Here is a 17241-nt window from a genome sequence, read left to right on the forward strand (position 1 = left end):
TCACACCCCCCCCCCCCCCCCGTCGTCCGACGCTACGACGGGTTTGTCAGACCCAAAAATAATAATTTTCCTATACAATAAATTTATTTTAATTGTCAATCCTTAATATGGTAGTCTAAATGATCAAAATTTGGGCGATACCATGCCATAAAAAATCTCCCCATGAATTCTACCAGGGATTTTCACTCCGAGACCCTGATCGAGGCTTCAAGTGGCTCATTGGTTCGGACGCCGCTGTTGGCAATCTGCCCGTGAAAGTATCAACACTTGACTCTGTAGGTTGCGCTTCGATTATAAAAACCTTATGTATACATTTCAACACTTCAACAAAGTTGAAAATCTTAACAAGAATTTATTTTGATTTAAAGTATGAAGCGCGATTGAGTCAGTGTCTTTTATAACATTTATTTGAATAAATCAATGTTTACCGTATATGCACTATCAGGAGTGTCGCCAGGGCCGGGTGAGGGGGAAGAGAACCCGTCAGAGAAAGCTCCCACTATCCCCCCAGTCGGAGAGAAAGACCAACATTTTTCAAGTAGAAAAAAAATGTCATATATATTTTCTACATATTAGTAGACTCTGAAATCGATTAAATAAGCCTATGAAACTTATATGTTAAAATATTTGGGGGGGGGGCTTCACACCCCCTGGACTACTTCCGGAATGTTTTGAGCTCAAAAATGAGCTTCCTGTGTTCGGAACTTAGAATTAACCTATAAAATAATATTAAGGTAATTTGAAACTTGAAATTTGAGTAAAATATTAATAGCACAACCAATCTAGTTTTGCGTGCCGCTGGATTAATTATTATTATTAATTTTTAAAAGTTTCCAATAGAATTTTCTTTAATCTTCAAAATGCTCAAATATAACATTTACTATTAATTAATTGCAAATACCTACCTTGCTATTGCGGTATGTCATAAATACTTGAAAGTCTTCGGCGAAGGCCAAGCCTGAATCACAATGAGTATCATATATTTGGAGACCTGAGCTTTATCTTTTTTATCATATTACTCTTGTGTGTGTGTGTGTGTGTGTGTGTGGGTGTGTGTGTGTGTGTGTGTGTGTGTGCGTATGTATTTGCCTTCAATCGTGGACGCCATTTTGATTACACACCTTCGTGTCGTGGACAGCTCAGGAACCGTGGACGTCCACGGTTCCAAAACTGCTTTTAAACGCTTTCTAGCGGTCTAGGTGGCGCTCTCTATCAATTTCAACTCGAGCTGATGATTGTCCACTATCCATCGATTTAGAACATTTCAAGGTGTTACACCCAGTGCTGTATGTTATAGATAGTTATAGATTGTGTGTAAGTTCAGAAAACTATGCGTTCACGGTATAATGATTGCAAGCAGTTGTCCAGACGTTGTATTGGTTTGTGTATACACATTATGCGCTAAACGTGGACAGTGATGCGTTGAACGTCTGTATTCTGTAGGCTACCAAAGTTTCCAGCCGGCGTGCTTTAACTTTTAATGAAGGTAATTTTGTTTAAATTCTCATAAATTTGTATATAACTATTTCATTTAAATGCATAAGAGCATGTTTATTAGAATATAGGGCTTGCGTAAGGCCAACAGATAAGATCAGCAGGCTTTGGCTATGCCTTACAGAAGAAAGCTAGCTAGGCTAGCTAGGCCTAAGCCTTAATACACTATGTAGGCCAGGTCCCCGCCCTAGCTATTCGCGACCTTAGATTGATCTAGGTCTAGAGAGGCTATAGAGATAAGGCTTTTTATATTTAAGTCCGGAAAATTTACTTACTATTTATTAGGTGTTATAATACCGGGTCTCCTAACTATTAGTTGCCTTCGCACAAAGAAGTTTGTTTGTTTTTTCGCATTTTGAGCTGTTAACAAAAAATTATCATCCAATATTTTATAGCAAACTTTCGGCTCTGTTTCTGCAGCAAAAAAAAAAGAAAAAAATTGACTGCTTTCCTATAATATTGAATAAACATGTATTGTCTCAGTCTGATGAGTGAGAGCCACCTACATATTCCTTACCTGAGCCTAACTAGCCCATTCACCCGTCATCTTGTTATCCTAGACTAGGGCATAGGCCAACATGAATATAAAGGATTAAAAATAAAATTAATTTTCAGTATTAAATGAATTTGCCTATGATGCCTAAATAATAATGTTTTAACTTCCATACTGTTAAAATCAAAATCAAAATTTAAGTTGCATACAATTCTTTCTGCTCTATTTTTGACATTCAATTGTTTTCCTCAAAGTTCTTAATAAGTTTTGCCTTAAAATAATTTGCAGAAAAGTTAAAGAAAGCATAAATTTGTGATTCAAGAACCAAACGTTGAAATTTATGTTTATTTAAACCAAAAATCATATTAGAAACTTACAAACCTTGTTTTAGTTTTGCATCGATATTATAAAGTGGACTCGCTATGATTTCCATAGTTGGCTGTTTTTGTTTTTTTTGTTTTTTAAATTTCGTCTTGAGTTCTACGTTACTAGTTTCATCGTTGAAATTCCTAAAGTACCTTTTTTTTTTTAATTGAAAGGGCATATAATTCTCGTGATTCATTTTTTAACTAACAGATGGCGTCAAGACCTAAAAGAAGATGTCAGGAAAAAAATCCACCTGATATATCTGTGGTATGATTTTTATTGTGTAAGATGTGTATAAGAGACAGTTAGAAAAGTTGTTATTGTTATTATTATTATTGTTATTATTATTAATAATATTTATTATTATTATTATTATTATTATAAATTATTATTATCATCATCAGATGGTCTATTGCTTTTTCACATTGTTATATTCCTGTCTCTTATACACCTCTGATGTGTATAAGAGACAGATTGAAAGGGCATATAATTCTCGTGATTCATTTTTTAACTAACAGATGGCGTCAAGACCCAAAAGAAGATGTCAGGAAAAAAATCCACCCGATATATCTGTGGTATGATTTTTATTGTGTATTTTCTCTTGGTGATAGAAATGTGACATATCTGATCTGATGGTAATTAACACTCTGCCCGCCAAACGCGAAAACCTCCGTGTTTTGTAACACAACGCTTGACCGCCAAACACGGAGTGTTTCAGGTGTTTTTACATAACCCGATAGATGGGGTAATTACCGACATGTACTAACAATTTGAACACAATGTTCAGTCTGGACCGTAAGTATTTCACTATTTGAAAGTGTCCTTTGCGTAAATCTCAAAAAGTGAGTCTGTTTCATTTTACTGTTACGGGTCACAGATTCTGATTAGAATAACATGTTTGGTACCATTGTAAAGCTAAGATGTTTTTAGTTCTTGTAGTATTTATAAATTACATACCAATCTCATCACATACGCACTCTCAATGAGCTTGCTTGGAAAAATGTTAAAATTCGCTAAAAAGTCTGGCGGTAGCTGATACTATAAAAACCCCTGGCGGTCAGAGTGTTAAATTTTAAATAATAAAAGTATTGTACTGTAGGCCTATACTGTCAAAAATATAAACAAGTTGACCAATTTTGCCAGAGAGTGATCAGGAATTTAGACTTACCTTAAAACTTTCAACAGTGCAGCTAACTATCATGGAGTAGCATATACTGTATAAAAGTTTGTTAAAAACATCTACTTCCAAATTTCTGCCATAATGATTTGAAAATTTATATAATTTCTACATCAAAACAATGGTAATTTTATAAGGAGCTTTTGTTTTTTTTTAGCAATTCAATGAAAAAAAATAATGGGGTAGTCACAGACAGTAAAATATAATACTGGCACACCACAGGATATACAGTGTTAGCTCCCTTCCTCTTTTCAGTATATACTGCCGATAATAAATAGATTTGGTAATTGACTTTTGTGTTAAAAAAAGGGTTGAGGCTAGAGAAATAGTAATCAAGAATTCAAGGGTAGAAAGGGTTTCTAGTATCTGGGGTTGTTTTTGATATCTGTCTGTCATGGGGGGAAATATTGATTATATCAAAGAAACTCAATGCACGCATGTATTGCTTACGTAAACTGTACTTATTCAATGTCAGTAGTCAAATTCTGCATATGTTTTATTTATCTGTAATTGGTTCTGTGGGGGGGTGGGGGTGGTATTGCTTATTGGCCCGGGTTGGGAATGTAAATAAACTAGATAGGGATAGGATTGATAGGCTGGTGAGGAGGGCAGGGAGTTTGGTTGGGTGTGAGTAACCCGTGGTGGACTCAGTCTACCACGAACGGTTGTGCAAGAAGTTCTGATCGATATGTGGTGACGTAAGCCACCTCCTTCATTCAGATATTGCCAGCAGTTATATGGAATGTCGCAGTAGACTGCGGCTGCCATGGAGCTCCACAGAAAGCCATCGTCTCTTCTTCCTCCCCAGAGCAATTAGGGACTTCAATAGTAAACGTCAGAGGTAGAGGGTTTTCAGTGTGGGTGACCTGTATTGATTACAAGTTCATAAAAATTAAATAATATTATAAAAACTATTATTATTTATTATTATTATTACTATTATTTATCTAAAACCTACCTCAAGGGGATCTTAGACAATGGAGAAGTTAGAGAACAATTAAGAAAACGATGTTAAGTGGAAACCAAATTATACAACTTTAAGGGGAAGATAACACAAAAGATATTCCCCTCAAGTCTGAATTAGAAAAGTTGTTATTGTTATTATTATTATTGTTATTATTATTAATAATATTTATTATTATTATTATTATTATTATAAATTATTATTATCATCATCAGATGGTCTATTGCTTTTTCACATTGTTATATTCAGTCATGGAATTTCCCCGTGGTGGGATGAATAAAGTATCCTTGTATCCTTGTATAAATCTTGTATACTGTAAATTGAATGTGTTGTTTTATAGTCAAAATATTATCATTGCCATATATAAGAGAATTTTCTTTTTTGTACTTTCTAGCAGTTGACTAAAGGAAAAAAAATTCTAGCCATGTGGCGAAATAAAAACTATTATAGAGGAGAGGTCATTGACTACGTGAAAGGGAAAGTAACAGTTCGGTATGAAGATGGAGAGATATATACTTTGCTATCAAAATTTGGTGAGTACTGTACAGTTAAGTGCTAGTAGTTTATTCTTTTTGAAAAAATGAAGGACACAAACTCATAAAATTCTTGATAGTGATACATAAAACTATAATTGATGCGATAATATAGATATGATGATTTTCGTAAGAGAGTGAACATTTTTCTGGCAGATGAAATTAATTTCATGTTCAGATCTACTTATAAGGATACAACATCAATCTGTTGTCATCGACTAAATAAAATCCAGTTTATGTAAGCATAACAACAACACTTTTAAAGGGGAGGTCTACCCAAAAACGTTCATTCGAATATAAGTTTGAATATACCAATGTACAATAATTGTGAAAAAAAATGAAATTTCCTAAAATACTAGAGAATACTAAAAATGGTCTTATGTAGGAAAAACTGCACATAGTAAAATAAAAAATACAAGTAACCACTTTTCTTTTTAGTTGTAGTAGAAAGGTAAATGGCCGCTCTCTCAGCCTTATTCACCAAAAAGCTCTATTTTTTTATATGTATATTTGAAGAACAAAAATATGAGGCCCAATTTTTAAAATGGTCCACACTTTTCAGTTTATATGCATGTAATTGGTTCATTTTAAAAGATGTGCCCACATTAGTTAGATTTGTAGTTTGATTTTATGGGTCCCAGATTTTAAAAGGGTATATTACATTATTGAGTTTATACCCATGAAGTGAGTCCACATTTAAAACATGGTTCCACATTAGCATAAAAAGGTAAAATTGTTGAAATGGATCCACTATTTAAAATGTGGGTCCACATAAGTTAGATTTTAGGTGTAAAATTGGTCCCAATTATTTAAATATTGAACATCCTCCATCAAATTAGGCCCTTTGAAAATTGTGGTGGGGTTGAGGTGAATTTGAACTTTCTTAGTACTGTACATTCTTCCTCTCTGATTAAAATGTACAGAAATGTGAAATATGAAAGTATAATTTCCTGGCATCTAGATTGCTATCATAATTTGTTTCACTTTCCATGGTGAGGCTGAGATTGATGTGAACATTTTTTGTACCCATCCTATTTTTGCAACAAATAATTAATTAAAATTAAGACCATTGGAAACCATTTTCAAAGTCGCTTATGGACATCCAGGGTTGCTAAACCATTATTTCTTTTTACCTCAGTCCCAGCCCTGGTGGAACTCTCCAGGTACCCTCCTGCTCGCTGATAAAAGTTTGCCGTAATCAAATTTTTTTTAAGTAGTGTATGTGAAAGTGCAATGAGTTGCCACTTCATAATAGTTTTTACCTCAGCCCAAATTAAGGCCGGGGTTAAGGTGGATGGGGACATTCCAGATGCTCATCCCTAGGCCTATTCTATTTTTTGTAAAGTTATCTGATGTATTATATTTAAAATTAAAACCATAGAAAAAAATATTAAGGTCTGAGAGTGCCATTACCAAGGATCCAGAGTTTCCAAATCCTTATATTTGTTTCAACGTCAGGCCCAACCATGGTGAACTGAGGTGAAGATATATATTTTTTAGGGTGGTCATCCATCCAGCCAAATTTTTAAACATTTTAAAACAAGAAAAATCATTTTCTAAGGTGAGTTGCTCCTGTCTGGCAGTCACCCCTTCCTCCTCCCCTCCACTTCACTGCTATCAATAAGTAATACAGTTTAAAAACATGGTACACAACAGTCAATATCATGCATTAAATTGAGTCTGAAATTGGTCCACACTTGTATTAGGTTCACTCTTGAATTGGGTCCACCATTAAACTTTGCCGCTACACTGTTTGTAATGACCCCCAAAAAACTTCAGTATCACTTAATTAAATTAGATTGGGGCAAGAGTGCTTTAAAAAAAAGGGAGTTAACAAAAAACTGGATAAAACCAAAGGGCTGAGTAGAATTCCAGGGTCTTCGCTAATTTTCTATTGGCCTGCCTAGTTTCAAATAACCTTTGTTTAGCCTGGGCATTTTCTGTAAATTTTCAATCAATTTGTGTGTCAAATACAATTTCATACAAATCAGCTAAACAGCAATAGTTTATGATTTTCAACACCATCTCTCGCACACCGTACATCAACTCGAAACAGTTAGCCGAATCTCAAAACAAAGCCGGTTTGAATCCCCGGAATAATGAAAATTAAGGAATATGTGTTATCGACTAACAAACAAACCCAAAAGCTACTTATAGTGATGCTTTTTCACATCTACAATTATTAAAATATATAAAACCACTGAAAATACGATTAGAAATTTTGATTTCAAATCTGAGCATATTACTGTAAATGTGCATAGATGATAACCCTTTTTTTAAATTACATTGTTCCTCTCTTGGCATGCTCTATACCATATTTATGTTGTTGGTGAATTTATCATGTTCTAATTATTTATTTCAAAAATTTATAATTTTAATAATTACATGCATTAATAGATAACAATTAAATTTGTTAAGTCCATATATACTTTCTTTTTTAAACTTCTCCACAGTTAAAGTTGATTCAAGCGCAAAAGATAATAATGGACAGGTTGGTGGTTTGAGGAACGATAATTACCTGGATAATGATTTGAGGCTTAAACCAAATAATGATGATAAAGAGAAGGATGATGATTCAAGTAGTACAGCAGATATTGATGATAATGAGAAGGATGATGATTCAAGTACAGCAGATATTGATGATAATAAGAAGGATGATGAATCAAGTTTTAAACCAGGTAATGATGATAATGACAAGGATGATGATTCGTGTACAGCAAATAGTGATAATGAGGAGGATGATGATTCAAGTACAGCAGATAGTGATTATAATGAGAACGATGATGATTCGAGTACAGTAGATAATGACGATAATGAGAAGGATGATTACTCAAGTACAGCAGATAATGATGATAATGTAGAGGATGATGATAACCCAGATGACGATAATATAGAGGATGATGATTCTAGTATAGCAGATACGGTAATCATTGAAGATGACCAGCATGATGATGGAAATATACACAGAGAAGACAGTGAGGTGGTCCCAAATAGTGAAGAATTATTTTGTGAATATACAAGTCAATTATACCCATTATACCCAAATCTAATGTTAAACACCCTTAATGATTTAGGGGAAGTACAGGAAGAAGTGGTATCAACCTCTGTAAAGGATACAGGAATCACTGTCATGACAACAAATAACACGGAAGCAAGGCGTTGGGACAAGGTCCACTATTGTATGTACTGTCATATTCCACAAAAGAAGCTACCACGACATCTCTCCACATTACATAAAGATGAAAAATCAGTGATCAAATGGTTGAATGAAAACAACAAGGAGAAAAAATCTGCCAAATTAACAAAAATGAGAAACTTGGGGAATCTTTTACATAACTGTGAAGTTCTCAAAGATGGAGTTGGTGAACTGGTGGTTGTGTACAGACCCACTAGAAAAGCTCATGCCTCAGATTATGTACCCTGCCAAAGCTGTTATGGTTACTTTGCAAAACGAGAACTCTGGAAACATAAGTGCCAACTTCCGATAGATGATGCACAAAAATCAAAGAAGAGGAATCGACGAGTGACTGAGGGAAAGATGCTCTTGCCATCTACAAAAGCAATCAGTTCACATCTAAAAACAGTGTTGTCTGGCTTAACTTGCGACAGTGTTGGACAGGTAGTGAAGTGTGATAATCTTATACTCCAGTTCGGTGAAAAACTGTGCTCTAAACATGGACATGACCCAGATCAACATACAAACATAAGAACAAAGATGAGAGAAGTTGCACGACTTGTGATCGCCTTCAGAAAACTAACAAAGTCCACTAATGCAAGCCTCAGTTCATTGATTGATCCAGAATGTTTTTTAGATGTGGTAAGTGCTGCAAAATTAGTTTCCGGATATGACGAATGCACACAAACTTACAGCATTCCAAGCTTAGCGCTTAAACTAGGGCATAGCTTGAAAACGTGTTCTCTCATTCAGAAAGGCAATGCTCTTGTAAAAGGAGACGTAGAATTACAGAATAGAAGCCAAAACTTCGAACAACTACATTCCATAAGTGGGAGAAATCTGTATCAGGCCAGGCATTACGTACACTTCATGAAAGAAAACGAAACAATCCCAAATTGCTTCCTTTTACAGATGACATTGTTATATTGACAAAGTACCTAAAGGAGAGAGTAAGTTCGTCTTCTCTAGATTGGAAAGAATTGAATGAAATGGTGTTGACACAGCTCATCCTGTTTAACAGGAGAAGACAAGGGGAAGTTTCGAAGATTAGGCTCTCTGATTTTGTTAACAACTGTAAAAAAGGTGAGGAGAGTGTCACTGATATTCCTCTTACAGAGTGGGAGAAAGCACTGAGTAAAGTGCTGTGGAGAGTAGAAATAGTTGGAAAAAGGGGAAGAACAGTGCCATTGCTGATAAGTGAAGACATGAAGAACAACATAGATCTGCTGATTAAAAATAGAGGAGAAGTGGTAAATGAAGATAATGTATTTCTGTTCCCAGTTGTAGGGTCTCTAAACCACATAAGAGGCTGCGATGCTTTGAGAAAATATGCAGAAGCGTGTGGATGTAAAAAACCTGAACTAATTCGTTCCACTAGACTTCGAAAGCATATTGCGACGGTCTCACAAATAATGAACTTGAAGGATAACGAACTAGATGTTTTGGCAAATTTTCTAGGCCATGACGTTAGAGTCCATCGGGAGTATTATCGCTTACCTAATGCTACAGTACAAGTTGCAAAAGTATCCAAATTACTGATGGCATTGGAGAATGGGAGTATTACCTCAATACAAGGAAAATCCTTAGATGAAGTAACGCTAAATCCATTAGAAGGTACAGTACATATATTTTAAATGATCAATATTTTGTTTAAAGATGTTATTCATGAATCATTATCAACTTCATTATAGAAATGAGTGCATTTTTAAACAATGTACCCACATAATATTTTTTAAAAACAGGTAAAACATTTTTAAATACATTAATTTCTTTGATAATTTTTATGTTTCTTCAAAGTCAGCAAGTTAATTTCAAGGTTAATTTTTGTGATTTGTTGGTCATTTTTTTACAGGGGACAATCTATCTATATATTAATTCTACTAAACGCCCGGGAGTAAGTTCACCTATCTCTTCTGAAACGGCTGGTATGAATGTGCTCATGTCTCATACTCTGGGGTTTCTATGTCACGACCACTTTCCGCTACTTTTAAAGGCTGGGTATTGGATAACAATGAAAAAACAACCAAAAGCCACCAGAAATCATGTACCTGTTTCGCGAGTTGCTTATTTATAAATCCCTCTGTTAATCTGTACTGCAGTGCTCAGATCTGAAAAATATCGCCCCAGGCCGCAAATGAAACAGTCTATGTTTCAGGTCAACGAAATAATATGAGCAGCATGTTCCCATACTTGCCTCTAACGCTACGGAGTACCCATTGTATACTGAATATTACTGTATCATATGGCTCAAAACATCAGCAATAAATTGGCATGTTTTAGAAATCGATCAGGTAAAAATAAAGATATGCCTGTGCAAAAGGCATGATATAAGCTAGGCCTAATCATTTCGGCTAGGGCTAACCGCTGCCACATGAGTGGCCTATATTAGGCCTATTCCCCTCTCTCTAAAATCTGGGTCGATTTGGATCGGGTCAAAATGGCTGTTCTTCCGCAATGCCCTAGTGCATTAAGATAGCGGCACTGAAGTTTAAGTATGGTCGAGTCAGCTCCACCAATCAGTAAGGGGGTGGGGTGAGGGACACGCTTCCCAATTTTGCAACTAAATTTTAGAATATTAATATTATGTGCTACTCACTTATCTATTCTAAAACTGTTGTTCCCCTCCCCTCCCCCTATTTGGAAAATTCTGGATCCACCCCTGAAAGCTAGAGAGTATGAGTGAAATTTTATATAAAATTATCTACAAAGACGTCTTTTAGAAAAATAATGACATGTTAACCATAATATCCACAACGATTGCCTCCTCGACTTCCCATAACATTCAACAATGTACATCGCCACCTTTCCCCACTCATTCAAGACCGTGCGGAGCACAGTTATATGCTAGTACATCTTTAATATTTTTATTTTCTAGGATATAAGGAAATGATGTTAAAATGTAAAATGGTGGACTGAGAAATGCGATACATAACAGACAACATTCTTACTGATGAAGACTACATACTTGCAGACTTAAATTATGTATTTTCCCCATGTTTATTTAATTTTTAGTTTTTAACTTGTTTATTCTTTCAGAGGTTGATGCTGAGTGTGAATCGGATGATGACGATCACAATGAGAAACAGAATGATGTTGTTGGTGAGTTTTAGTGATAATAATATAATTTTGTAAATATCCAAGATGATATTTTAATTTTTTTATTTTTAAAATGTGTGTGTTGAATTGTTAGTGTCAATATTGAATTAATATATTGACCATTTAAAAAGATTGTTTTGAACTTTAACTTTTTGTAAAATTCTCAGTGATGTTAACCAGCAGGGTTTATTGGATATATAATTCAATTTCCCTCTTGTCTTGAATTAGCTTCAGAGTCTTATATGGGGTGAATTGTCACCAAAAAGCAAGTACAGTACCTTCATAGAATAAACTGTAACAGGTTTTATTAAATTTCATTGTTAAAGACTATTGTAACGTTTCTAACTCACTCATATTAAAATGCAAGGGGTAGAACATGTCTTGCTTCCAATTAAGTACATAAGAAAAATGTTTATTAATTGATTATTAACCTCAACAATAACAATAACACTTTGTATTTTACAGACTATCAATTCATTACACTGCCTGGTAAATTTATATTATTTAATGTACCACATACTCTATATTCTGGTGTATAAGCTGACCCAAAAGTTTGAGAAATCTCATTGATGATTTTTGGGCTAATTGCTAAAGGTCGGAAAGCCCACAAACCTGCCAAACCCCACAAATTAAAAAAACCACTGTAGAGCCCAAAAAAACCTACTTGATTGTGATATAGTACTCACTTTTTATATTAATAAATTAAATAAGTTTATGTTCATAAACCTATTTTATGAGTGCAAGTGAAAAATACCTGAAAATACACTGAAAACCTCCAAGAAAACACAGCATCAACATCCAAACCCCTTGATTGTGATTGGATCACTGTAGTACAGGAGTCACTTGGTATTTCAATTAAAAAAAATTAAATAATTGTATGCCCATAGCAACCTATATTTGGGGTAAAAATGTAAATTTTTGTTTAAAAAAATTCCTGGACCCTGCAAATCAAAAGCACATTGCAAAACCATCCAAACCCCTTGATAGTATATTGGACTCAATTGGTAAAAAAAATGTTTGGCTCGTGTTTTCATCTTCATATATTTTTTTTATTCTTTCACATTTCCCAACATCTGTACACTAACAAGTGTTTACAGTGCATAGAGACTTTTTGTATTTTGCACTATGTAAATTTAAAACCATTAACCATTACCACATGATACAATCATAACCAAGGGTCTTTAAACAGAAATGGGGTTTTTTAAACCCAAAAATAGGTTATTATGAATATAAAATGATTTAATTTGTTTAATGAGGACAACTTTAGAAACCAAAATTTTATATTGTGCGCATTAGTCACCCCTTCCCCAGTTTTTAAATCTAATTTACTAATTTAAGACTTGACTTATACGGCTGCTGGGGGCCACCAGAGGCCCCCCCCCCCCGGTGGGGTCCACTGCTCAAAACATTCTTTATTCAAAATAGTAATAATCATAAAGCACCAGATCATATTCTTATACACCCTTCCCTCAGCAGTCACTAAGACATACCCCCCGACATACCCCGCAGGATATTTCCTTGCTGCCTAACCATTTGTACATGGCACAACTGCGAAAAAATAGATAAGACTCTTTTAAAATAATGCTTGACTCTTCTTTCCTTTTTTATAGTTGTTTTATCTGTTTCATCACAATGTTTTGTGTTTTAATTTATAACATTTATTTTGTTTTTCTAAAGATCAACCACCACCTCTAACAAGCAACTCGAAACAAACACGAATACCATGGACTGAGAAAGAGGCTGCAGCCGTTATGAGGCACCTTGGAAACCATATTCTCACAAATATAATTCCCAGTAAGAAAGATATCGATATCTGCTTAAGAAAAGAAGGGGACACACTTTACAGAAGGTCCTGGAGAAACATTAAGGACTTCTGTCGAAACAAAATCGTAAAGAAATCCAGGCAACTGCATAAGTTTGTTAATTAGTTGTTTATGATAGCAGTGTGACTCGAGTTGTAGTGCTTCCATTTTTGCATTTACATTTGAACCATGTTGATTTGTACTTGTAGTAAGAAATTTTAAATAAGTTGCATATTTAAAATTTAATAACACTTACAATTTTTCCTGCCCTCCCAAAAATGTTGCTTAGTTATTATAGGTGGATATTGTTTAAAAATGTTATGATGGTATTCTCTTGATCTTAAAGCTTGTAGTAGTTTGGCTTTTCTTGTGTAATGATAAGGTCCCTGACAGCCGAATCAAAATATCATAAACTAATGTAATACATTCATTGACATCCATTAATTCAAGAATATTCCAACAAAATTTATTAAAGGTTTCTCTTAAACTACTAAAATTGGCTTTTAATATTTTCTGCATTAGATGATAAGCCATGTTTATCTAAAATAACATTTATATTGTATGATTTATTATTTGCAATATTATTTTACATTCTAAATTTTTGTCTATTATTTACTAGAAGTGAAGGAATGGCGCTAACTTTACTTCTTTTAGCAAAAAAAATTGAGTTGCCAAAAAAAAAAAAAAAAAAGTAGATAACGATTAAAATGTAGATAATAGTAATCATGAACATATTGATGAGTATAGTAGTGTTAACTATGATTATAGCTAAACGATAATAATCTTTAACATGTTAATAGTTGTGTTGACTTAGGTGATGATTTAGAGTTAATAATAATCATGAACATATTGATGAGTCAAAAAACATTTAGTACTTTAAAGCCTAGTTTATTTGACAGTACACTAGCTTTCGCGCACACAATGCACTTCTTCAGGTGAATGTGAAGCTAAATATAAACAGTATAGATAGACAGAAACCGAAAGGTCCACTGATTAATCTCAGATAAGAAAGTATAATACATACTCCAAGTATTGAAATACACGCCATCGTGTTGGGATTCAATATTTCGACATTAATTATGTCATCATCATTCCTGATAATTATGTCATCATCATTCCTGATTATTATCATTTAGCCATAATCATAGTTAACACAACTATACTCATCACTATTTTTTAAATTTTTTTTTTTGGCAACTCATGCACTGTGTGCACGAAAGCTGTGTTTTGAAATATTGAATCCCAACACGATGGCGTGTATTTCAATACTTGGAGTATGTATTATACTTTCTTATAGATAGACAGAGTGAGTTAATTTATTCAAGCATTAAAATAAGACAAAAGGGCTAAGGCATATGCAATAAACAGTGTAAAAAATATAAATGACACAATAGGTCAGGAGTCAGGAATGTAGATTCCTCACCCCTGACCTATCGTGTCATTTATATTTTTTATTCATTAATTCAAGAATATTCCAACCAAATTTATTAAAGGTTTTGGTTAAACCACTAAAATTGGCTTTTAACATTTTCTGCATTAGACGATAAGGCATGTTTATCTAAAATAACATTTATATTTGTATGATTTATTATTTGCAATATTATTTTACATTCCAAATTTTTGTCTATTATTTACCAGAAGTGAAGGAATAGCACTAACTTTACTTCTTTTAGCGGAAAAATTTGAGTTGCCAAAAAAAAAGAAAAAAAGATAATGATTAAAATGTAGATAATATTAATCATGAACATATTGATGAGTATAGTAGTGTTAACTATGATTATAGCTAAACGATAATAATCTTTAACATGTTAATGGATACAGTTGTGTTGACTTGGGTGATGATTTAGAGTTCATATTAATCATGAACATATTGATGAGTCAAAAAACATTAGTACTTTAAAGACTAGTATATTTGACAGTACACTAGCTTTCGCGCACACAGTGCACTTCTTTAGGTGAACGTGAAGCTAAACATAAACGGTATAGATAGACAAAGTGAGTTAATTTATTCAAGCATTAAAATGAGACAAAAGGGGCTAAGGAATATGCAATAAACAGTGTAAAAAATATAATTGACACGATAGGTCAGGGGTCAGGAATCTACATTTTTTACCCCTGACCTATCGTATCATTTACATTTGTTACACTATTTATTGCATTTGCCTTAGCCCATTTGTCTCATTTTAATGCTTGAATAAATTAACTCACTTTGTCTCTCTATACTGTTTCTTAGCTTCACATTCACCTGAAGAAGTGAAAATAAAACTCAAAAAACATTTAGTACTTTAAAGACTAGTTTATTTGACACAGCTTTCGTGCACACAGTGCATGAGTTGCCAAAAAAAAAAATTTAAAAAATAGTGATGAGTATAGTTGTGTTAACTATGATTATGGCTAAATGATAATAATCTTTAACATGTTAATAAATATAGTTGTGTTGACTTGGGTGATGATTTATCATTGAAATACATTGGTACTACTTTCAATCATTGGTAATTTGTTTTTGAGCCTTTGTTTTTCGTATTGTGCTTTAGATGTTAAAAATCAAATAATCTGTTATTCATTTTGTTTTAAATTCTGAATCAAATTCATTTAAGCAAATTTACTATACAGTACAAAATATGAATACTAATAAAACAATGCCTTTAAACTTATGTAATAGGACAGACTGTTTAAGAGACTGTATAAAAATTTCTCATTAATGATGACTTTTGGGATTTTGAGATGTTTGTGATAGCTTTGGATTAGAATAAATGTTAATACAGTAACTGCTATTGTATCTACAGTGATCATTGGAGCCACAAAGAAGTTTCCTTTAATTGCAGAGTTCTTTAATAAAATAGACTGTATAGTTCAAAATGTATTGAATTATAAAAACAACCATGCACATTTATTATGTAGATCATTGATATAAAACAACTTCGTTTAACACATTCCATAATTATATAGGTTTATTGTAGTACAGCAGTGACGGCGCCAGCGGGGGAAGGAGGGTTAAGACCCCATTGGACGTGTTTGTCAGGCAGTCAGACCATAGAAAATATAATAATAGGCTCACGCCAAGCCAACATGTCTGTAACAGTCTGAGGGCAATTCCGGCATCCAAAGGTTCCTTCTTTAAAAAATAACCATCCCCCCTCAAACACTTCCCCCAGCTCGGACCTATGTGCTCAAGTCCCCCTGTCGGACGGCGTATAGTGCTCCTCCAGAAAAAATATCCTAGTGCCGCCATTGTAGTACAGAAGTGCCAATTTGGACAAAGCTAATGTATATTGTGTGACAAATAGTCCACGATTTACCCAGCTATACATGTGTGGGTGTGATAATAGTCCACGATTTACCAGATAGTCCACAGTTTGACCCAGCTATACGTGTGTGTGTGTGTGTGGTAATAGTCCACGATTTACAAGATTGGCACATATACGATGTCCTCAGTTAGATAGCATTAGACCGACTACATGTGTGTGTGATAAATAGTCCACGATTTACCAGATAGTCCACAGTTTGACCTACCTAAATGTTTGTGTGATAATAGTCCACAATTCTTCAGAATGGCAGGCACACACACACACACGATGTCCTCACTTAGATAGTATTGTACACATATAAAAATAATATTAATTAGCATAATTGTAATTCATATTTACCATATATGGCATCTATTTTTAATTAATTGATGTTAGTTTTTTATAAATATCCAAAAATTAAGAAGTCCTCGAAAACGGGGTTTTGTACTATAGTCCACACTTGGACTCTCCTACATGTATGTGTGTGTGTGTGTGTGTGTGTGTGTATGCGTGTATGTGTGTATGTATGTATATAAGTACATATAGAATAACACTGCAGTTGTTAAAATAAATGCTTGACACTTTGATGTATATCTATTAAACAAAATTTTCGGCAGCATCTACTGCCTTCCTCAGCGAGTGTTACTTCAGTGCGAGTTGCGAGTTACAAAATGCGAGTTGCGAGTTACAAAATGCGAGTTGCGAGTTACAAAATGCGAGTTGCGAGTTGCAAAATGCAAGTTGCGAGTTGCAAAATGCGAGTTGCGAGTTGCAAAATGCGAGTTGCGAGTAGCAAAACGCGAGTTGCGAGTTGCAAAATGCGAGTTGCGAGTAGCAAAATGCGAGTTGCAAAA

At 34.0% G+C, this 17241-nt stretch overlaps 2 protein-coding genes across 4 annotated transcripts; both read left to right on the top strand.

The window, feature by feature from the left end:
* The first annotated feature begins 2832 nt into the window (after positions 1 to 2832).
* Positions 2833 to 9146, top strand: LOC117100633. 2 transcript variants are annotated; one of them, XM_033240428.1, is made up of 3 exons: positions 2833 to 2928; positions 4889 to 5027; positions 7481 to 9146. In XM_033240428.1, exons 1-3 carry the CDS (start codon positions 2872 to 2874, stop codon positions 9130 to 9132), a joined length of 1848 nt encoding a protein of 615 aa, XP_033096319.1. In that variant the 5' UTR covers positions 2833 to 2871; the 3' UTR covers positions 9133 to 9146. The 2 variants fall into 2 exon arrangements, with proteins under 2 accessions (XP_033096319.1, XP_033096320.1); XM_033240429.1 differs by having other exon boundaries at positions 2846 to 2928; positions 4892 to 5027.
* A 35-nt stretch (positions 9147 to 9181) lies between these two features.
* Positions 9182 to 14130, top strand: LOC117100634. Of its 2 annotated transcripts, XM_033240431.1 has the most exons (3): positions 9182 to 9816; positions 11239 to 11301; positions 12976 to 14130. In XM_033240431.1, exons 1-3 carry the CDS (start codon positions 9192 to 9194, stop codon positions 13224 to 13226), a joined length of 939 nt encoding a protein of 312 aa, XP_033096322.1. In that variant the 5' UTR covers positions 9182 to 9191; the 3' UTR covers positions 13227 to 14130. The 2 variants fall into 2 exon arrangements, with proteins under 2 accessions (XP_033096322.1, XP_033096323.1); XM_033240432.1 differs by lacking the exon at positions 11239 to 11301.
* Positions 14131 to 17241: the final 3111 nt, after the last annotated feature.

The sequence above is a fragment of the Anneissia japonica genome, unplaced genomic scaffold (assembly GCF_011630105.1).
Source record: "Anneissia japonica isolate Jap-2015-1 unplaced genomic scaffold, ASM1163010v1 scaffold287584_len476085_cov161, whole genome shotgun sequence".
NCBI lineage: Eukaryota > Metazoa > Echinodermata > Crinoidea > Comatulida > Comatulidae > Anneissia > Anneissia japonica.